Genomic DNA, 24,335 nt, shown 5'->3' on the forward strand with positions numbered 1-24,335 from the left:
GGTCCTCTAAAATGACTAGGTAGCTTTCCTAACCCCAAAACCAAAGTCTCTCAACTCCAGGGGAACTCCTGAAACAAATACCTCTTTTAAACTGAAAACTCAGTTGTACGTACTGGATCCCATTTTCATGGCGAACCTGTGACCCAGAATATAGAGGGCCGTCTGTGACATCACATCTTCTCTGAACGCCAATAAGAGTGCTTGTCAGAGGGAGCCGCTGCCTGTTAATTGGCATGCCTGGGGCTGGTTATTGCCCTAATAAAGCTAGCGGGGGACATGGCAACTGAGGGTGTTGCATAATAAGGGGATTTGAGACTGAACATTTTGTGTGGAGCCTTATTTTCTTAGACAACTTGAAGCAACTGTCTTCAGTGTGATTACATGTTAGTGTCCCATTAGCAGTGTAGTTGTTGCCTCTTCAATACAGTCTCTTATTGTGTGTACTCTATGTGGGTGAACTCTCTTTCGCCGTTTTCTCGCTCTCGCTCTCTTTCTCTCTCTCTCTCTGCCTCACCTTCCTGTCTTCGTGTCTGATTTAAAATGTCACTTTTTAAGAGGAAGATAGTCTTGAAGAGTTACTGCAGGCATTATGAACTTATTTGAACTTTACAATGCATGGTTCACCTCAAAGATTTAAACCAGACACATCAATTCCACACTTATTCATCTGCCTTTCCACACACACACACACACACACACACACACACACACACACACACACACACACACACACACACACACACACACACACACACACACACACACACACACACACACACACACACACACACACACACACTTTTCCCATGATCTTTATAACAGGCACAACTAGCTGAAAAGGTTCCACCATTCCAATCCTCTATCCAAACAGCACGAAGATGTATCCTTCTGATTCCAGCCTCTCCAAGTATGATTAAGCACCCCAGCTTCTTCTCATGGTCTTGAATAAAATGCTGTCATATAAAAGTGAACATGACAGATGGTCAGACTAACTCCTTTCATGTTTGCCCAGAAACAAACAATAAAAGCTGTTGGCTGGCAACTGCAGCATTGCAACATTAGATCTTCTCAAGATATCTGAACACACCTTGATATAACACAGGTTCATTTCCTATGGCAGGAAGACAGGGTTGGTGACTTACGGTAAGTTTCAGTATATTGTTTTGGCCCGATGTTAATCGAAAGATGAATATGTGTAGATCTGAATATGGACAATAAGTAATGGAATGGAACAATTTCACAAACAATAGCCACCACAAATCACAAGGAGAATCATCTCCAGTTACATCTCTATGGAAATGAAAGCTCCATTCCCCAGCCATACTGGACCAGTATAATGTTCCACTAGCATGTGATGAAGAGGTTCCAGGCTGCACAGAGGAAGTGACTCACTGGTAGCCTGTTACTGAAAACACCACATTGTGAGTATAAGCAAGGACCCAAATGAAATCACGTCATAATGGCTCTCACACACACACAATCACACCCACACGCTCGCACACACACACGCACGCACATAAAAAACGTGTGCAAGCACACACATACACACACCAGAGGAGGCTGGTGGGATGAGCAATAGGAGGATGGGCTCATTGTAATTGCTGGAATGGACTAAATGGAACTGTATCAAACATATCAAACATATCAAACATTTGGAAACCACATGTTTGACTCCATTCCATTAATTCCATTCCAGTCATTACAATGAGCCCATCCTCCTATAGCTCCTCCCACCAGCCTCCTCTGACACTCACACACAGACATACACCTGAATGATATCATGGCATAATGGCATATGGCCTCTGCCCACAGCAATCCGTATATGCTGTATATGCTGGTAGAATGCCCTCTGACCAGAGTAGGGAAACTAGATCTGCTTATTATCATTAGCATAGAGCCACATTCTGTATATCTAAATTACATTTCACTTGTAGTGGGTTGGTGCCCACTACAGACAGATGCCAGGTCAGAGTTAATTAACTCTTCCAGAGTTAATCAATTATCATCAGCAACCTCTAATCTCTTTTTAGAGGGCAGACTGGCAACACTGTATTGGGTCTGTGTTATCCTACCAATCATCACCATGTCAGAGGACTCTCCTCCTATCCAGGGGTTTCCGTTCAGGCCAAACAGACAGACCATGCTATAATGTACAGAAGTGGCACAATTGAACATTGTTAGACTTAATCAACAAGACCAAGACCACAGTTGTGCTTAATTTTATTTTTTATTTTTTATTTTACCTTTATTTAACCAGACAAGTCAGTTAAGAACAAATTCTTATTTTCATTGACGGCCTAGGAACAGTGGGTTAACTGCCTGTTCAGGGGCAGAACGACAGATGTGTACCTTGTCAGCTCGGGGTTTGAACTTGCAACCTTCCGGTTACTAGTCCAACGCTCTAACCACTAGGCTACCCTGCCGCCCCAGTCATACTTTCTAGCATATCCTGCTAGTGACAACTACAGCCAAGTCGGTTGCCAAGTCAGAACAAACTCAATCTGGGAGATTGTAGAAATCCTTTGGCAGTTTTAACACTAAGTCATTCATTTCAATTAGACATGTAAGAAATGTACTGCTCCCTGGGATTCAAAGGCCGATTTCTCCATCCTCCAGGAGCTTCCAGTCCAGGCCCAATGGGCAGGGTCGGCAACCCTAGCTACAGGAACCTCAACGGCTGTGTGGGCCAGTCGTCTTCCCTTCCCACCACTTCCTGTAGAAAAGCCTTGGTACTGCCAATTCAGTTCCACTGTCCCATCATGAATCATGACTCACCCAACCACTACTATACTAGAGTACCCCTCTCTGGGATGTTAGAGTGAAACTTCCAGTTAGAGTCCCAACACTCTAAGACTGTCTGGGAAGGAATTTGTTTCACTGGAATTTGTGGGAGGTGGATATTGTATTGTAATGTTAAGCACAAGATGCAATGGTGAAATGTGGGTCATTAGGTTTTTATTCATTGTCCCAACACTGTCAGGGAAATCATTTGTTTGACTGCAATTGTGCAGTTGAATTTTTTGTATTGTAGCATGACAAAAGTACAAGTTTGCCAAGCAGACTTGCCAGTAGATTGCTGAAACGTGGGTCCTTGGCTATTTCTTGTACACACAAAACATAAAATTATGGAATCCTTGACAGAAGGATTGTGGGTATCAGTCTAGGGCTCAATCATGCATTTGAAAGACACATAGAAACTATTCAAGGAGCCAAATCACACTATAACATCTACTCCACATAGAATAATTTATTATTTCCATTTGCTATATTCCAATGATTCATGTCTGTTTTAGTCTTCTCGATGAAGAGCCCGTTACATAAATCTGTCCATGGTTCAGTTGCTTCGCCTATGACTCGTCCCTCCTTAAAAGGCGCAGAATACGGTCAAGGGGGTATTTGACTCAGAGAGTAAATCCGTGATTCTCAGAAACCAGAATCTGTATTAGATCTTTATCTCTGGCAGATGGCCAAATCTCATTAAAAGGAGTGGAATAATCCCTGTTTGAAGATCATACATGGTAACTGTACTGATGGCAACCAGTGTAAAACAATGGTGAGCAGCACCATCTTCTGGGTGAATACAGGAACAACAAAAACCAATGACTCCCTCACTCTAGCCAGCAGGAAAGAGATGGAAGTCAGAGGCAGTGTCCCAAATGTCCACCATATTCCATGGGTCCTGGTCAAAAGTAGTGCACAATATAGGGAATAGGGTGCCATTTGCGACACAAACAGAGACTTGGTATGAGACAAACAAAACCCAGGAATCCAATGACAAATTTATTGCATACTACATGTCCTGTTACAGCCTGTACAGCGTATAGAGAACATACATGATCAACAAATCAGAATGTATATAGCTCTGACTTCACAGTATACAAATCACAGAACAAAGTAGTACCCTGTTTCACATTTAAATAATACAAAGTGCACAATTAAAGTTCATTAAATTCAACTTCATCAACAACTGTTAAAACAGAACTGGTTTTCTCTCCCAGAAAGAGTAAAGGACCACTGCATTAAAGCTTTACATTCAGAGACCTAAAGAAAAGGTATATTATTGGATTATGAGGAGATATTTTGCTGAAAGTACTCCATCAGTCTAGGTGGTTCCAAAAGTGACCCATGCATTACATTGGAATGAAACTAAAATACAAACCATAAACCTTCATATGTACATAATATCTATTTTTTCTCTAAGCATATTTGGCACCATTTTTTAGCATAGAATACAAGTACAATGTATAACACAGCTTTTGCAATAATTTGGAGGTAATATAACATTCTGGCACAACACAAGAATAAGTATTTATGGAAAGGAAAGAATATATATGAATTCCTTTTCGTTGAGGGCTGTAAACTGACTGAACAACTTCTCCAGTTTGATGCTAAAAAAGCTACCTCTGCAGGAGGGATTCGCCCTATAATGAACATAGTCAGAATCAACTCCTGCAGAACCAAACCCTGTCTATAACCATCAAAGGACCAAACACCATATTCACTGACTGCACAAATATGATGTTCAGAGCGCAAATACTACCTATAATAACAACCAACGCACCCTTTCTCAGAAGACAAAAAATCAGTGGTCCTCAACCTCTGGCCTGTGGACTGGCACCAGTCCCAGGGATGCTGCTGACCGGTCCATCAGATGGTTAGCTGACAATAATGTAGCCAGATCTCAAGTGCTGTTTTGGTATAGGCCTAAGGAGTCCTTCGAGGAGGAAGGACCATAGCAACTTGACGGTTCTTGGTACCCGAGGGACCATTGTTTTCCGGCCCCAGTGGTACAGAAAAGGTTGAGAAGCACAGTTATATGACACAGAATTACTGTGGGAACCTTGAAAGGGTCATTTTGGGGAATGTAAACACAACCACTTCATATTTTGGTTTTTAACCCTCAGTTAACTCAGGAGAATGGGGTGCCATGGTTGGTATTATGTGGCACAGCATTTGATGTATTTGGGTTACTTTAAGGGGTTTTCCAGACTTGTCTTAAACCACCTCGACAAACAAAAAGTAGGTATTATTTATATCATTAATAATATATTCAACTATACTATATTTATTAATAAAAATATGGGTATAGTAACATCAATATATTGAATTGTTCAACATTATGATATTATATTTATAAATTCTTATGAATATATATATATATAGGCATCTGCTTGTGTTGAACAGAAGCTGTGCGAGATATGACATAATAATAACTCTAACATCTTTATTTATACTCCTCCAAATAAATGCAAATAAATGCATTCGCCATTGGTCTACGAGGTAAGCCAACCACGAACTGCGATACTGAATATGAATTGAACCCTCCCATGCACAGAGAGGTTTCAAAACAGGTCAAGACTGGTTTCAAAACAGGCAGGTGAAAACCCCTACACAAGTCCAGAGGGGGAAGGCTATTGGGGACGCACACAGGCGTACCAAGTAAAACAGCACCCCCTAATGGACAAGCACACAACCTACAGATATATTTCAGATCTATAGGATTTCCTCAGATTTAGCATTTTGGTCAGTGTCATTTGTGGGGCTTCATGAATCATAATACTACCACCTAGGCTAAGAGGTTTCACTGTCACCCACAGGTTAATGGGATTTATCTAGAGTTACATCAAACATCAATGATCAACCACTATGGTCCAATGGCAAAGTATACCATCACATTCACTTGTTTTCACTTCGTGGTTACATCTCTCTTTATCCTTCCACTTTACACCTTCAACTGTCTCTGCTAAATTTCGCATTGATCGCAACACATTTGTTTTACATCACCAACATATCTGACATAGCAGCAAAACTACATACAAATGTACCACACTGTAATATGAACAGAAAACAAGGAACACACCCTTCCTTCAGTTCATGGAACCTGTATTAACATCTGTGGTGGGGCACAGTACTATGTGTTGATATATGAGCTACTGTAATGAGCATATTCTGGAGGGGAAAGCTCTTCCAGCTTGATGTATTTACCAGTGATAGAAATACACTTGTATGCCTCAGGCTTTGATTGGCAAGCTGCCTTATAACACCCTGATAACTCCACTGTATCTTCCACAGATGTACCGAACCACCAATCCCATAAGCCTCAACCCCTAAAGAGGAACAAGAAACGCAACACCAACAAGTATATGTAAAAGTATATGCCTGGATCCAAGACATGCAGGCAATGTCCACCATCACAGATGGTTTAACTCACTAACAGGTGTAATAACGAACAAGGAAGGATCCCTTCAGCAGCCCAATGAAAAGAGCGAGCACTTCAACACCAAGGCCAATAAAAGATAGCCCGCATGCAATTTGCGCAAAAAGGCAAACAAATGCCCATATTCTTATTCATAACATAACTCCACGTTTGTCTATGCAAATCTACTCAACAATGGCATTGAGAAGCTCACGATATCCACAATCAAAATGACTCGGGTTGAGATCGGAAACAAGAGATAAAGTGAATACCCTGCTGCACCAAGCCACGATAAGCTCTACTTCTGCAATAAGCAATGGGGCAGTTTTCTACACTGACAAGGAAAAGGTTCATATCCCTCTTTTTGCTATTCTCTAACAGCTACAATTCACTCTGAGACCCAATGAAGTCTTATGAAAAACAAAGAGAAAAAGATGCCCTCCAAATCAATTCAATTGCCACATATCCCCATTTAAATACCACAGGTTCTGTCCTACTAAATATTGAGACTATATTCTGGAGTTATTTCCATGGATACAAATAATAAAGCTACACAACAACTGGGGTTCAAGCACCATGAGGAACCAGTATTGTGGCATTAAGAGATGGTAGAGCTACAACAGTGCAAGGGCCTCCTGAGCTGGGCAAACTGGAGCCACATGCAGCACACGGTAGCAAGCATGTCAGTCTCCCTACTAATGAAGGGGACTGAAATAGGCCCGAACGGAACCAAAATGGAGCCGAAATGGTGCTCAAAAGCAGCCAAAATTAAGCCTGAATGGCCACATTGCTGCTCGGTTGTCTTGCACTTCCACTTCAAAGGGTGCATCCTAAAGGCCTGTGAGATCCACGATGGCCTTAATGAAAATGGTGTCGTCGCGGATGTAGGAGTTCTTGGCGTCGAGCTTGGAGAGCGGGCAGAAGAGCGGGCAGCCGCTGGCGATGTTCATCTCACTTACAGGCCTCTGGAAGGAGGAGGAAGTGACGTCGGGCCGGAAGGCATCGATGATGTGCTCCCTGTTACTCTGGTCCAGCAGCATCAGAGTCACCTGGTGAGAGAGAGAGAGTTTGAATTTTAAATCATCTTTATTGGGTCTGGGAGCTCACAACACTATATACACTCATACAAAACCATAGTTACACATCAATTAAAAACAACACCAAATTCTCATCCACAGTAACTAAACATAACAGCCTCTAAATACCCCATATACTCAAACAGTTCAATATTGTTAACCAGTTTGTAATAGGCAAACTCAACTCTGTCTCGCTGCCAACATTCCCTCCAGCATTCCCACCCATCCACAGACCCCTGTCCCCGAATACTGTTCTTTCAGGTCTTCCATATTGCTAATTTGGCTGCCCCTGACACAAAATTAAGCAAAGTAACTACACCCCTTTGACTAAACCTGTACTTTAGCCCAAATATAAACAGTTGGGAAGAGAAAACCTCTCCCAGAGCTGAGAACCAATTAGTGATCAGGTCAATCATCACGACCAACCTGGGACATTGTAAAAACAAAATGTGCCAGAGTTTCAGACTCAGCACAAAATGGACACCCTTCCTCAACTGTCGGATCCAGATGTACCAGATGCAAGGTGGCTATGGCTCCATGTATTATCCTCCATTGTAGGTCAGCCGTCCTCTTTTCAATAGGCAGTTTGTATAAAGACCAACAGCCTTTTGGGGGAGGCACCTGCACCAAACACACCCGCCCACCTCGTCGATTTTACCCCATCCAGGGAAAAGGCAAAGGACACTTTTACACAGATTTTATACATGGCCTTCTTTCCCAACAACTTGAACTCCTCCAGCTCCGGGGTCTCGAAGGAAAGCAGCATCCCCACGTCCTTCTCGAAATCCCCCGCCGCAGCACTTACAATCAGTGCAGGGAACACATAATCCAGACCGTCCTTCCACCGATCAGAATTGGAAGTGTCAGTCACATATTGTCGATGAAGTACTGGCAAAGAATTACAGACCTCATCTACGACCTTCCTCAGTAGAAGAGATGATCGGATCCCTGCTCCTTCTCCCAGCTCCTCCAACGATCTGCTCCTGCTCCGCATCGGATGACCCAGCTTAGTACACCCCACACCTAACAGGCATGAACGTAGGCTGGCTGAAACCATAGTACGGGACTGGAAGGCAGTGTTATAAAAAAAGAGGCTCTTCAAAAAGCCACATCCCTGGTGGCGTGACGGCCTTACGGGACATGACAAAAACTCTCCAAGCCTGCATAACAGACTCATAAAATGGAGACAAAAATCAGACAAATCACCTCCCTCTAACTTTAAGAGGAAAAGATGCTTGTCTAAGCCCAAACAGCCCTCTCTCCTCATCAATGTGTAGACTGTGTCAACCCAGCTAAAACCGTCACTGTGCAACAGTCTCTGGGCTGCTTTTTTGAAGCCGAAAAGCCATGATCCTGGAAGAAATGTCCACCAGACCTTACCCACCCTAATGCAGTTGCAGGTACAGGGCTGTAGCTTTAATCCAATGTTGTCCTGACCAAAATAAATTGATAAGGGTCCTCTGAAGCTCTTGTATCAGACCCACAGTGGCTGTAAAATCATTAGTCTATGCCACAGGGTAGAGGCAGCAAGATTATTAGCTACCAGGACCCTTCCCCTATAAGACAGCTGGGGTAGCACCCACTTCCACCTTGACAGTCTGACACACACTTTCTCCACTACACCCTCCCAGTTATTTTTCTGAAATTACATCAGAGCCTAGAAGAAACCCCAGTCTTCATCCCATCTCTTCCCCACTGAAGCCCCTCTGGTAACCGTGAAGCTGACCTGCCCACAGCGATTCACTCTTTTCCCAATTGACTCTAGCTGAGGAGGCCCTCTCATACACTTTTAAAGCATTTGAGAGAACCTTAACATCCTCATCCCCTGTAATAAAAACTGTCACATCATCTGCATACGCAGACAGTGCTATCGTGGGACCCTTCATTACTCCTGGCACAGAAAAACCAGTAAGCCTCGCTCTTAAAAAACAAAGCATTGGTTCAATTGCCAGACAATATTACTGTCCCGAAATTGGGCATCCCTGCCTGATACCCCTTTGGACGGGGATGTGGCAACTCAAACCACCCCCACCTTCACCATACATGAGGCCACAGCATACAGTAAACTCATCCAAGACAAAAACACATCCCCAAACCCAAAGGCTTTCATTGTTTTGAACAAGTACTGGTGGTCCACATGGTCAAAAGCCTTCTCCTGATCCATTGAAAGTAAACCCACATTCACATCAGACAGTTTACTAATGTCTAACACATCTCTTATTAGAAACAAATTATCAACAATAGTGCGGTCAGGTACACAGTCAGACTGGTCCTTGTGGACCAACAGCCCCAGATATTCTTTCAACCTGTTTGAGAGACATTTAGATCAAATTTTATATTCTGCACACAGCAACGCAACAGGTCGCCAATTTTCTATGAGAGCCAAATCCCCCCCCCTTTGGCAACAATGAAAGCACAACAAGTTGACAAGATACAGGAAGACAACCCCCAGGAAAAGATTCACACACCACGTCTTAAAATTCCTCCCCAATAAACCCCCAAAAGTGCTTATAGAACTCAGATGGTAAACCATCGATGCCAGGGGCTCGGCCTGATGAGAGCTGCATAACTGCTGTGGACAGCTCCTGCAGAGTAATGTCAGAATCCAAAGCAACTCTCTGCTCAGGGCCCAATTGAGGAAGACCTTGTAACAACTGATCAGTACTCAGAGAATCACAATCCTCCGCCTTCTAGAGGGCAGAGTAGAAATCCACGGCATGTTGGCGCATTTCATCCGTGGTCACCTTCCCATCAGGGAGACAAAGGCAGACCATCTGTTTACGTTGCAATGTCAATACACAAAAGTAAGGTTAGACAGGTTGTATGTATCTGAGCTAGAGGTCGACCGATTATGATTTTTCAACGCCGATACCGATTAATCGGCCGATCTTTATATATATATATATATATTTGTAATAATGACAATTACAACAATACTGAATGAACAATGAACACTTTTATTTTAACTTAATATAATACATCAATAAAATCAATTTAGCCTCAAGTAAATAATGAAACATGTTCAATTTGGTTTAAATAATGCAAAAACAAAGTGTTGGAGAAAGTAAAAGTGCAATATGTGCTATGTAAGAAAGCTAACGTTTCAGTTCCTTGCTCAGAACATGAGAACATATGAAAGCTGGTGGTTCCTTTTAACATGAGTCTTCAATATTCCCAGGTAAGAAGTTTTAGGTTGTAGTTATTATTGGAATTATAGGACTATTTCCCTCTATACAATTTGTATTTCATTAACCTTTGACTATTGGATGTTCTTATAGGCACTTTAGTATTACCAGTGTAACAGTATAGCTTCCGTCTCTCTCCTCGCTCCTCCCTGGGCTCGAACCAGCAACTCAACGACAACAGCCACCATCGAAGCAGCGTTACCCATGCAGAGCAAGGGGAACAACTACTAGAAGGCTCAGAGTGAGTGACACTTGAAACGCTTTTAGCGATCGCTAACTAGTTTACCATTTCACTTCGGTTACACCAGCCTCATCTCGGGAGTTGATAGGCTTGAAGTCATAAACAGCGCAATGCTTGACGCACAACGAAGAGCTGCTGGCAAAACGCACGAAAGTGCTGTTTGAATGAATGTTTGCGCGCCTGCTTCTGCCTACCACCGCTCAGTCAGATACTTAGATACTTGTATGCTCAGTCAGATTATATGCAACGCAGGACACGCTAGATAATATCTTGTAATATCATCAACCTTGTGTAGTTAACTAATGATTATGATTGATTGTTTTTTATAAGATACGTTTAATGCTAGCTAGCAACTTACCTTGGCTTACTGCATTCGCGTAACAGGCAGTCTCCTCGTGGAGTGCAACGAGAGAGAGGCAGGTCGTTATTGCGTTGGACTAGTTAACTGTAAGGTTGCCAGATTGGATCCCCAGAGCTGACAAGGTGAAAATCTGTCGTTCTGCCCCTGAACGAGGCAATTAACCCACCATTCCTAGGCCGTCATTGAAAATAAGAATGTGTTCTTAACTGACTTGCCTAGTTACATAAAGGTATATAAAATACATTTTAAAAAATAACAAATTTAAAATTGGCGCACAAAAGTACAGATTTCCGACTGTTATGAAAACTTGAAATCGGCCCTAAGTAATCGGCCATTTCGATTAATCGGTCAAACTCTACTTATTACCTCCATATAGAAAAAAGAAAGGAAAAGGAGAACACCACCACAAAGAAACCAGACAAGGAGAAAAAAACACCATATGAGGCATGATCATCATCATTGTTTTATTTTTCTCTTAACTTCTTATGGCTGCAGGGGCAGTATTGAGTAGCTTGGATGAAAGGTGCCCAGAGTAAACTGCCTGCTCCTCAGTCCCAGTTGCTAATATATGTATATTATTATTATCACTCTGAAGTTTCTAAAACTGTTTGAATGATGTCTGTGAGTATAACAGAACTCATATGGCAGGCATAAACCTGAGAAGAAATCCAAACAGGAAGTGGGATACCTGAGGTTGGTCGATTTTCAACCCAGCCCCTATTGAATACACAGTGGGATATTGGTTATGTTGCACTTCCTAAGGCTTCCACTAGATGTCAACCTTTTTTAGAAACTTGTTTGAGGATTCTACTGTGAAGTGGGACCGAATGAGAGAGGAATGAGTCAGAGGTCTGCCAACAGTCATCCGCTGGTCATGCACATTTCACATGAGAGGTATCTCCCGTTCCTTTGCTTTTCTGAAGACAAAGGAATTCTCCGGTTGGAATATTATTGAAGTTTAATGTTAAAAACATCCTAAAGATTGATTCCATACATCGTTTGACATGTTTCTACAGACAGTAATGGAACTTTTTGACATTTCGTCTGCAACTAGGGAACGCGCTTCATGACTTTGGATTTGTTTACCAAACGTGCTAACAAAAGTAGCTCTTGGACATAAATGATGGACATTATCAAACTAAATCAAACATTTAATGTGGAACTGGGATTCCTGGGAGTGCATTCTGATGAAGATCAACAAAGGTAAGTGAATATTTATAATTCTATTTATGACTAATGTTGACTACCCAATATGGCGGATATCTTTTTGGCTGCTTTGTTGTCTGAAAGCTGTACTCAGTTTATTGCATGGTTTGCTTTTTCCGTAAATCTGTTTTGAAATCTGACACAGCGGTTTCATTAAGGAGAAGTGTATCTATATTTCCATGTCTAACAATTGTATTTTCATCAACATTTAGAATGAGTATTTCTGTAAAATGATGTGGCTCTCTGCAATATCACCGGATGTTTTTGGAACTAGTGAACATAACGCGCCAATGTATAGTGAGATTGTTTTATATAAATATGCACTTTGTCGAACAAAACATATATGTATTGTGTAACATGAAGTCCTATGAGTGTCAGCTAATGAAGATCGTCAAAAGGTTAGTGATTAATAATATCTCTATTTGTACTTTTTAGTTAGCCTCTCTTTGGCTGAAAAAATTGCAGATTTTTTTCTGTGACTTGGCGGTGACCTAACATAATCGTTTGTGGTGCTTTCGCTGTAAAGCCTATTTGAAATCGGACACTTTGGTGGGATTAACAACAAAATTACCTCTAAAATGGTATAAGATACATGTATGTTTGAGGAATTTTAATTATGAGATTTCTGTTGTTTGAATTTGGCGCACTGCACTTTCACTGGCTGTTGTCATATCAATCCCGTTAACGGGATTGCAGCCCTAAGAAGCTGACCACGTTTCCCACTACCTTTTGCTGCAGTGACAGCAGTAGTAAATGTCCTCAAGCGAAAACGCTTCTCCTCACTCAGCTTGTCTAACCCCACTGTCTTCTGTAACACCACAGCTGACCTCACAAACTTATCAACATAAAAAAAATCTGCCAATTTCACAGATTTCCCAAAAGTCTCATCTAGGAACCCATTTACCTCCTCTAGACTGTAAATTGAGTCTTCATCAGCTGCTATCGTATCAGGAGAGATATCCATATCATCCTCCTCAACTGAGCCCACAGACCACTGACTCCCCTCTACCACATCCCTCTCAACACTCCCCACTTGCAACCCATCACTCATACCAGTCATCTCCTCCACTACCTAGGAGACTAGCCCCACCTGAGCCCCCACCTGAGCCCCCTCATGTACCCCATTACTCGTAGTGGGCATCTCCTCCACTACCTGGGAGCCTAGCTCCACATGACCCCCCTCCTGTACCCCAGCACTCGTACTGGGCAACTCCAGTCTGGAAATGATTCTTCAGATCTGTCCTTACCTTCTACAACAATATTTTTCTGCTGCATAGCATTCTCCTCTGGTACAAGTTGCAACTCTGTGCCCTCAACACTGACAACTTATTCCTCAGAAACAGGTGTGTGTGGCTGCTCAACCACTGTCGACCCACTTCTCCCTACATCACGGGGCCCAGGCGTTACGAGGACCACCTGCGCCCCTCCCTCCGCCTTCTCCCTTTTCGGGCAAGCATATTGCTTATGGCAATAGCTCAATGGGAATAAACGGTGGTATATTTGAAATCGTTACCTTTGTTGACAGAGAAAAAAAGTGGCGTAACTAGAATAAACATACCTTTAAGAAGTACGCCATGCTCAACCATACGATCAACAAGACGCTCTTCTTTAAGAAGTACACCATGCTCAACCATACGATCAACAAGACGCTCTTCTTTAAGAAGTACACCATGCTCAACCATACGATCAACAAGACGCTCTTCTTTAAGAAGTACACCATGCTCAACCATACGATCAACAAGACGCTCTTCTTTAAGAAGTACACCATGCTCAACCATACGATCAACAAGACGCTCTTCTTTAAGAAGTACACCATGCTCAACCATACGATCAACAAGACGCTCTTCTTTAAGAAGTACACCATGCTCAACCATACGATCAACAAGACGCTCTTCTTTAAGAAGTACACCATGCTCAACCATCCGATCAACAAGACGCTCTTCTTTAAGAAGTACGCCATGCTCAACCATACGATCAACAAGACGCTCTTCTTTAAGAAGTACGCCATGCTCAACCATACGATCAACAAGACGCTCTTCTTTAAGAAGTACACCATGCTCAACCATACAATCTACAAGACTCTCTTCTTTAAGAAGTACGCCATGCTCAATCATCCGATCAACAAGACGCTCTTCTTTAAGAAGTACGCCATTCTCAACCATACGATCAACAAGACACTCTTCTTTAAGAAAAACCACCACCGCTTTATTCATCCATGACGCATAAGCAACATTCTCATAGCATGCCTTCTCTCGACCAAAAACTCCTCCACGACCAAAAACTCCTCCAGTGACAGTAGCTTCAGCAACACACCTAAAGCCGTGCCGAAGTGACAGAGACGGCGTCCCCACGCCAAAGCCAGGGTAATTTCGACACGAACAACAATATACAGTGCCTTGCGAAAGTATTCGGCCCCCTTGAACTTTGCGACCTTTTGCCACATTTCAGGCTTCAAACATAAAGATATAAAACTGTATTTTTTTTGTGAAGAATCAACAACAAGTGGGACACAATCATGAAGTGGAACGACATTTATTGGATATTTCAAACTTTTTTAACAAATCAAAAACTGAAAAAATGGGCGTACAAAATTATTCAGCCCCTTTACTTTCAGTGCAGCAAACTCTCTCCAGAAGTTCAGTGAGGATCTCTGAATGATCCAATGTTGACCTAAATGACTAATGATGATAAATACAATCCACCTGTGTGTAATCAAGTCTCTGTATAAATGCACCTGCACTGTGATAGTCTCAGAGGTCCGTTAAAAGCGCAAAGAGCATCATGAAGAACAAGGAACACACCAGGCAGGTCCGAGATACTGTTGTGAAGAAGTTTAAAGCCGGTTTGGATACAAAAATATTTCCCAAGCTTTAAACATCCCAAGGAGCACTGTGCAAGCGATAATATTGAAATGGAAGGAGTATCAGACCACTGCAAATCTACCAAGACCTGGCCGTCCCTCTAAACTTTCAGCTCATACAAGGAGAAGACTGATCAGAGATGCAGCCAAGAGGCCCATGATCACTCTGGATGAACTGCAGAGATCTACAGCTGAGGTGGGAGACTCTGTTGTCCTATGGACAATCAGTCGTATATTGCACAAATCTGGCCTTTATGGAAGAGTGGCAAGAAGAAAGCCATTTCTTAAAGATATCCATAAAAAGTGTCGTTTAAAGTTTGCCACAAGCCACCTGGGAGACACACCAAACATGTGGAAGAAGGTGCTCTGGTCAGATGAACCCAAAATTGAACTTTTTGGCAACAATGCAAAACGTTATGTTTGGCGTAAAAGCAACACAGCTCATCACCCTGAACACACCATCCCCACTGTCAAACATGGTGGTGGCAGCATCATGGTTTGGGCCTGCTTTTCTTCAGCAGGGACAGGGAAGATGGTTAAAATTGATGGGAAGATGGATGGAGCCAAATACAGGACCATTCTGGAAGAAAACCTGATGGAGTCTGCAAAAGACCTGAGACTGGGACGGAGATTTGTCTTCCAACAAGACAATGATCCAAAACATAAAGCAAAATCTACAATGGAATGGTTCAAAAATAAACATATCCAGGCGTTAGAATGGCCAAGTCGAAGTCCAGACCTGAATCCAATCGAGAATCTGTGGAAAGAACTGAAAACTGCTGTTCACAAATGCTCTCCATCCAACCTCACTGAGCTCGAGCTGTTTTGCAAGGAGGAATGGGAAAAAATTTTAGTCTCTCGATGTGCAAAACTGATAGAGACATACCCCAAGCGACTTACAGCTGTAATCGCAGCAAAAGGTGGCGCTACAAAGTATTAACTTAAGGGGGCTGAATAATTTTGCACGCCCAATTTTTCAATTTTTGATTTGTTAAAAAAGTTTGAAATATCCAATAAATGTCGTTCCACTTCATGATTGTGTCCCACTTGTTGTTGATTCTTCACAAAAAAATACAGTTTTATATCTTTATGTTTGAAGCCTGAAATGTGGCAAAAGGTTGCAAAGTTCAAGGGGGCCGAATACTTTCGCAAGGCACTGTACTTAATTCTACCACAACAACTAAATAAAAATAATGATAACCGTAATCATGCAGAGGAAGAAAAAAAGATACCACCAAGAAAAGGAAACGTAAAAGAAAAACCAGGATATCTAACTCTACACAACACTCACACTCACTCATACAATTCCCAGCATTCAGAGAGAGAGAGTGAGTTCTCAATTGGTACAAAATATATAGAGTACTGCACACACTACAATTACATAGATTGAAAAATAAGCTCAACTGGACACCTTAATAAGGCAGTGAATGAACTGACAGAGAAAGCATGCAGGGCATTCTACGCCATTAAAAAACAAATTCAAATTGAAATACCTATAACAATTTGGCTAAAACTAATTGAATGGGTCATTGAACCAATTGCACTTTATGGCAGCAGGTATGGGGTACACTTGTAAAACAAGACATCACCCAATAGGACAAACACCCAATTGAAACCCTGCATGCAGAGTTCTGTAAGATCCTCCTACGTGTCCAGAGGAAAACTACAAACACTGCATGCAGGGCAGAATTAGGCCAATATCCACTAATAATAAAAAATAATAACAAACAAAAGAGCAATTACGTTTTGGAAACATCTAAAATACAGTGACCCCCTCTCATATCATTACCAAGCCCTGCAATACCAAGAGCTGAGCAAAGAAAAGAGTCCCCTCATCCAGCTGGTCCTGGGGCTGAATTCACAAACCTGTTCTACTAACACACTGAAGCCTCAGGACCAAAACATCCAATCAATCAGAATAAACCAAATTACAACACAATCAAAACAAAACTATATTACCTATTGGGAAACACAAGCACAAAGCAATATGCAGTAACACTTGTTTGGTTACTACATAATTCCATATGTGTTATTTCATAGTGTTGGTGTCATCACTATTATTCTACAATGTAGAAAATAATAAAAATAAAGAAAAACCCTTGAATGAGTATGTGTGTCCAAACGTTTGACTGGTACTGTATAAATTACAGGATTCTTGTGGATTTCAATATACAGCATGTAAAATGTATGACCTTCTAATGCATTTTCTATGCATTTTCTAAATGAGTCCCCTGGTCCTTACCTTCTGGTTGAAGGGCCATTTGAGTAGAGCATCACTCAGTCCCCTCATCACCACAAAGAACAGAGACAGGTGGCTGCCACGCCCTGTCCCGTCCCCGTTCAGGTAGATCCGCAGACACATCTTATAGCCGTATTTACTGGTGTAGAAGGCTGTTGGGGAAAAACAGACATATTTTATAGCCATATTTACTGGTGTAGAAGGCTGAAAAACTGTGATTTAAATATTATTATGGAAACACAATAGCCTACGTTTTGCACTGTCATTATGACTTGCACTACTACGGTATAATATAGTCTCGATATGGTTGTTCTGGTTTCGGCCTTGACTCGGTCTCAAAGCCCCTTTGGTCTCTGTCTTAACACTGCAATAGTTCTGGTTTACCTGGGGAGAACATGGCAGGAGCTCGGCCAGCGATGGCATCCTGTCTTTTTTTGGTAAAGTCAGAGATCCTCCAAATGAAGACGCCGTCGAATGTGGTGCCTGATATCTCCCTCAGCCTGCCTTCCATCTCTGCTACCGTCAGGTCCTTCAGCCCCATCGTCCTCTCCAGCTGCCGCACCTGAGACACACACACACAAATATGTGTTAGCTTCTATGAAGTCAATAACCTGTCGTGGAAAATTGCAAGATTATGTTTTAATGCTTGTAAGATTGTTATAAGAATAGTTGTTACATTAGACAGAATAGAGTATTGTGTGTGTGTTCCACTGAGGATGGGCCTCTATGAGATAGCACTGACAGAGGAGATTTACGATGTCTTTGGGTAATAAAGCCTAAAGAGCATTCCAGATAGTAAAGGTAATGTTTTTGTGCTATACCGTACCAGGGTGAGACGGGTTCCAGTTTGGAGTAGGAGGGGGCCAGACACTGGTCTTTACAATGAGAACTGTTGACACAGCAATAACTGTCTGCTATGTTTTAAAGATATCTTTCATACAAATCTGAACCTTTGTGAACTGTTCCTAAGATCTGTGGTTCGTCATGTAAGTTGAGAGGGGTGTATCTTGGCTATAAAAGATCTTTGTACTTTTCTGGTGGTACTTTTCAATGGTTCATTAGAGATAGCGCATAATTGAAAGTCAAAAAGGGCTATTGCAAAGCTCTTAATAAAATATATGTAGTTTAAGTGTAACTCTGACTGGTGTGTAGTTTGTAACTCTGGTAATTTGGTAAAGCAGAAAAATGCCACCACAAGCCTCAGAACCTCCAGCTTTATACCCCAGTAAGTCATGCCATTGAATTAAAATGTTGGATAGGGATGTATAAATTAAATGACTGAATTTAATTTCTGCTTCAGGGCCTTATTACCTTGTTGCTCAGGGCCTCAATCTTATCCTGGTCTAGGCGATGCTGTCTGTTACTGGCCTCCATGGTTGTGGCAAAGCGCTCCACCTCTCGGTTCAACACGCAAACCACATTCTCAAACATCCCAGCCTTCACCTCCAGGTCGGTGCACCTGCGTCCCAGCTCCGCCACCTTGGTCTTCTCGCTGTGGAGCTGTAGCTCCAGGGCCGCCCCCACCGAGCTGGGCAAGGGGGTGAAGGAGGTGGACACAGTCAGGGTGGGGGCCAGGGCGGGAGGTGGAGGCAAGGGAAGAGCTAGGGCGGGAGGCCCGGAGAGGCCCGGGGAGGAAGAAGAGTTGGTGGCCCCCTGCACGGGAGGCCCAGTGGAGGTAGTGCTGAGTTGGGAGACGCGTGCCTCCAGCTCCCTGAGGGAATGGTGGAGCTCCAGGAGCTTGTTTCCAGCCAGCTCCAGGCCTTGCGGCTGCAGGCCCTCCATGCTCACCTTCATGGATGGAGAGGAAGAAAATAAGGTAGGTAAAGTAAACACAGAGTAAGTAAATGCTAATGCAAACAACCATCTTTTAGCACAGTGTTATTCAAACTTTTTCAGCAGGGACCCCATTTTTTCCACCAGAATTTCTGGGGACCCCATTTTTTTTGCATTAATTTCTCACGACCCCACCCCAAATCCAACTCATCCCAAACCAACCATAAAATAGGTACATTTCGATTTTTACATCAGCACATAACCTTCAATTCATTATGCTTTCATCTCTTAACAAAACAAAAGGAAACCAATAAATACATCTACTAAATACAACTGTATTTCATTATCTTTCTCAACAACTTTTTTATATAGTCCCATATAATATCTTGTACTTTTATAATAATTTTTGGGGCGACCCCATTGCAGTTCCCCTGCAACCCTGACTTTGAATACCACTGCTTTAGTGTGTGTAATGGGCACTTACGCTCCACTACATCCATACTCATCCTCACCTTCATCCCCATAATGTAGTGCAGCAGCAAGTTGAGGTGCTCATAGGCGCAGGCCCTCTCGTGGTCATGGATCCTCTCCTTCTCCACCTGTACAGAGAGAGGGGGAGAGGAGAGCTGTTCTAGCAGTAGCACTGAACTATTACCAGGTATTATTTAAGAAATAACATGATAAATAGTAATTACACAGTAACAACCTCGTTTGTTTAATTAGGATTCATTAAAAACATAGCTCTGAAGAGATAAGAAAGCTACTTACTGACATATCACACCCAACAACATGGAATCTGCATGGAGTTCTGAATTTGCTGCAGAACTTAATGTGGTCCACGTACTAGGGAAAGAGCCAAAGACGAAACAATACACAATGATTTGACAAGTTCTACAGCTATTTCGAACAACAACCTTCTTAAAAGAGAGTGGATTATTTTCTCTCAATATTGAGCTTCCTTTTCCGTGATGCATTTTCCAAACGCATTCAGTCGCGTTTGGCTATAATTGGCTATATTGTGTATGTTGAAACTTTGAGAACTCACCTTCTCCCTGGGTATTTTCTTCTTGGCACAGCCTTCACAGATCATGGGGTACTTGGGGCAGATCTCGTCGTGGGCCTAAATAAAGGACGTGTTCTTGTATAGCTTCTTACAAATATTGAGCCTAATGTTCCTTGCAAAATTGATACGATCGTAAGCCAGCCATTTGAAAGATTTCACAAATAAACAGATGGACGGACGTTCTCTCTCAGAGCATGCATTATTTCTCACCTTGATGTTTTTGAAATGGAATGGCTCCTTGCAGTACTTGCAGTTGAGAGTTCTCTCAGGGCACTCTCGCTCGTTGTGGCGTTCCTGTTCGTTGAAGCGGATCTGCTCTTTACAGGAGGGGCAGGGGATGATCATGTAGTCACACTTCCCCTCATGGCTCAACTGTAAGTGACAGAAAATAAAGTTAGGATTCATTTGGCTTTAGTATATGTTCAGAACAGCCTAAACAAGGATCTTCGGTCAAACTGATCATGAAGCAAGAACACAGCAAAGCAAATACAGAATTGAGGTGCATTGCTTATAACCATCTGTGGCACCATTTCTTTTTTCAGCAAAAATGTCAGTCTAAATGCTTCGTTTGAATGATGAAAATGTTTATAATCAGTCTAAAACCACGCTCAACTAACCTCATATTCTTTAATATTGCCTTTCCAGGTACAGCCTTCGTTGATGCAGACAACAGAGAGGTTTTCGACCTCTCGTCGAGCTGCGTTGTCAGGAAAAGCCTGCAGAAGTGAGAGCAAACTAACATTTGCCAAGGCTTTTTCCTTTACAGTGAGTCTGTACTGTTTCCGAATGCTCCATTTATGATTGAGAGGTGTGTGTGTGTGTGTGTGTGTGTGTGTGTGTGTGTGTGTGTGTGTGTGTGTGTGTGTGTGTGTGTGTGTGTGTGTGTGTGTGTGTGTGTGTGTGTGTGTGTGTGTGTGTGTGTGCGCACTCGCTCCAAATAACATGGACACATATTATTTGAAGGGTACATTTTGATCTTACTTGTTCTTTGAGAGGATAAAGTGACACTGTAATGAAAGACGCATTTTGTAGAAACTTACACAGCCTTGTTTTAGAATCGACGTGGGCTCTTCAAAAATGTCCTCTTTGATACAAGCACTGCATTTCTGAGGTCCATCTCTGTAATGGGAATATTATGTCAACAAACAGTACAAAATAACAGTACAGTGTGTCATATTGTCAAATGTGTAATATATTCATCAGGCATCATAACCTGGGGGTGCATTTCAATAGTCTAAAGTTTCTTCCTTAGGTTTTACCAGACCAGTACTTACACATTACAGGTAAAGGAGAAAATACAGATGATTGTATACAGTTGAGATACAGTCTTTGAACTCCCACCTGACAGTCCTATTGAAGCAGTAGGAACAGAAGCGGTGTCCACACTGGGCTTGGAAGGGCCTCCGCAGCAGCTTCTGACAGCAGTTACACAGGTGTTTATCTTCCAGCTTGTTGGCCAGGATCTGTTTGGGGAAGCCGGGTTTGTTGCTCTCCATGGACGACGGAGGGGATGGTTCTTCCGTGGCCATGATTCCCTCAGTACGCCTAAGACCTGGCAACAACAACGTCAGAGTCCAAATTAACTTGAAAAGTTTACTATGAAGGCATATTTTTCTGATGTGTTGATGACATGGTAAAGCTAGATTATCAGTGAGTGCAGGTCTCCATCTGAATATCTTTTGGAAACCAAACTATACTACTATTTAATAAAGACTGAGAGAAAGGTACTGCAGACAGTAGGCCACTGCTTTTTCTGGATATGACACTAATACAATACTACGTCAGTCAGGTCAGAGAGATAGACAATTTGGCAGATCTGATGCATTTTCCAGTATGTATTTCTTGTTTAGGTGGTGGCATTATAGCCCAATGCCCATAATAAACAATTGGCATGGTATGGCATCTAGCCTGATCATTTTGCATTCAAAAAAGCTTGTCATTGTATTAGAAGAGAAAATAATTATACTGAACAAAAATAAGAACGCAACATTCGACAATTTCAACAATTTTACTGAGTTGCAGTTCATATAAGGAAATCAGTCAATTGAAATAAATGTATTTGGCCCTAATCTATGGATTTCACACGACTGGGCAGGGGCGCTTGAAAACCATGGTTATTTCTGTTTGTTTTATTTTAATATTTTTGTAAAGGTAATGGATTTGAAATTGAGGAGCCAGGCCCAGCCAAACATAATTTGTTTTCCCCACAAAAGGGCTTTACTACAGACAGAAATACTCCTCAATTTCATGGCTGGTCTCAGATAATCCCGCAGATGAAGAAGCCAGATGTGGAGGTCCTGGGCTGGCGTGGTTACACATGGTCTGCGGTTGTGAGGACGGTTGGACGTACTGTCAAATTCTCTAAAACAACGTTGGAGGCCACTTACAGTAGAGAAATTAACATAAATTATCTGGCAACAACTCTGGTGGACATTCCTACAGTCAGCATGCCAATTGCACATTTCCTCAAAACTTGAGACATCTGGGGCATTGTGTTGTGTGAGAAAAGTGCACATTTTAGAGTGGCCTTGTATTGTCCTCAGCACAAGGTGCACCTGTGTGCGGTTTAATCAGCTTCTTGATATGCCACAGTCAGGTGGATGGATTATCTTGGAAAAGGATAAATACTCACTGAACTGAGATGTAAAAAAATGTCTGCACAACATTTGAGAGAAATAATATTTTTGTGCTTAAAGAGAATTTCGGGAAATGTTTATTTCAGCTCATGAAACATGGGACCAACACTTTACATGTTGCGTTTATATTTTTGTTCAGTACGTCTTTTTCTATAGTTTGAAACATTATGGTTTAGCAGACACCATCGACCACATGGATCTACGGTCTGCTTGTACTAATACATGCATCGTGCATAAATAAAAACAGTTATTGACACTATCAACGACAACTTCAATGCAGCTAGCCAGGCATTGTGAGAAATAGCAAAAGGCCCGTCTCCCTTTGTTTACATTTCGAGTCAGCAGTCATAGCACCGTGTAGCTCGCTCTACAGTCGTGTCAGAACAGTTGATGGTCGGGTCATCACACAAAAATGCTCCGTGCATAGTCAGACATTGCGAAAGATGCTTACAAATGGTAAATCCATTGTTGTTGCTCTCGTCTGCTTTCCCCTATCGTAGTTGCTAAGCTATCAGCATCTTTAGCTGGAGATGGGGTACCCTGCATTCCAGCCGCCACGCCCCTTTAAAAGCAGGTGCACAAACCAGTTTGTTGCGAAAATGGTTTGGCATTGAAAATGGACGGTATTGCAATTACATGAAACTTACCCGCGTTTTAAACTGTCATCGCTTGCAGAGACAGTAGAATACTCCTAGTCGCAGCCCCGCGCGCGTTAAATTTACAGATGTTGCATGATGTGACTCTCCAGGAGAATGATTCTGTTTTCTTTAATGTTAATGACATAATACATATGGTACCGAGAAGCGATGGCTGTTATTGTTCAATTTCGCCATTGCACTTTGCAGTGTGGGTGTTACGTCATGTGCAGCCTTAACATGGGTTGACAGACAGGCCAAATGTAAAGGGGGTGCTTCCTAACGATATTCCATTGCTAATGGTTTCATATGACTACATTTAAAATAATGAAAATATAGGCACTTGGACAAATTATATAGGTTAGTTGTGCATAATTGAGTTGTCTCATAATTTTCATGTTTACAGCATACCTCCGAATAGGTGAGTTTATAATGATTGACAAGACATCAATTGAGGCTCGATAATAGGCTAGTAGCTGTCACTACTAGCAAAATAACTTCCCTCCCTCATTCATTAGAATAAAATGCAGATATTATGTTCAGATGTGAAAAGCATGAAAAATATATCAACAGTGTAATCTGTATGTATGATGAACACTCAAAGTGAATGCAAATCATTAATTCACTTGACAATGGCAGAACGCACTGAAAGAGCAGTCTGTTCTGTGGTACGAGGCTGAATGGGGCACTCAAATTCATGCTGTTTTACCTGAATGCAAATCTTACTCAAAGTAGTGGACCAGTGTTGGACCGCACTGTCAGACAAGGTGAGAGAGTCATGTTCCTTTAACGATATACACATCCATGATGCAGTAGAAGCCATAGACTTGTCACATCTTATAGATGGCATTCACTTCAGTTATA

At 42.1% G+C, this 24,335-nt stretch overlaps 1 protein-coding gene across 1 annotated transcript; it reads right to left on the reverse strand.

Annotated features, from left to right (window-relative positions):
- Window positions 1-3,767: 3,767 nt before the first annotated feature.
- Window positions 3,768-23,687, reverse strand: LOC112220313 (TNF receptor-associated factor 2-like). Its single transcript, XM_024382093.1, has 12 exons — window positions 23,484-23,687; window positions 21,542-21,752; window positions 21,241-21,319; window positions 20,818-20,916; window positions 20,411-20,572; window positions 20,183-20,257; window positions 19,906-19,980; window positions 19,650-19,736; window positions 18,676-19,152; window positions 17,749-17,926; window positions 17,368-17,516; window positions 3,768-7,245 (listed from the first exon to the last, which is right to left on the reverse strand). Exons 2-12 carry the CDS (start codon window positions 21,727-21,729, stop codon window positions 7,027-7,029), a joined length of 1,788 nt encoding a protein of 595 aa, XP_024237861.1. The 5' UTR covers window positions 21,730-21,752; window positions 23,484-23,687; the 3' UTR covers window positions 3,768-7,026.
- Between the last annotated feature and the right edge of the window lie 648 nt (window positions 23,688-24,335).

This window comes from Oncorhynchus tshawytscha, linkage group LG20 (assembly GCF_018296145.1).
Source record: "Oncorhynchus tshawytscha isolate Ot180627B linkage group LG20, Otsh_v2.0, whole genome shotgun sequence".
Lineage (NCBI taxonomy): Eukaryota > Metazoa > Chordata > Actinopteri > Salmoniformes > Salmonidae > Oncorhynchus > Oncorhynchus tshawytscha.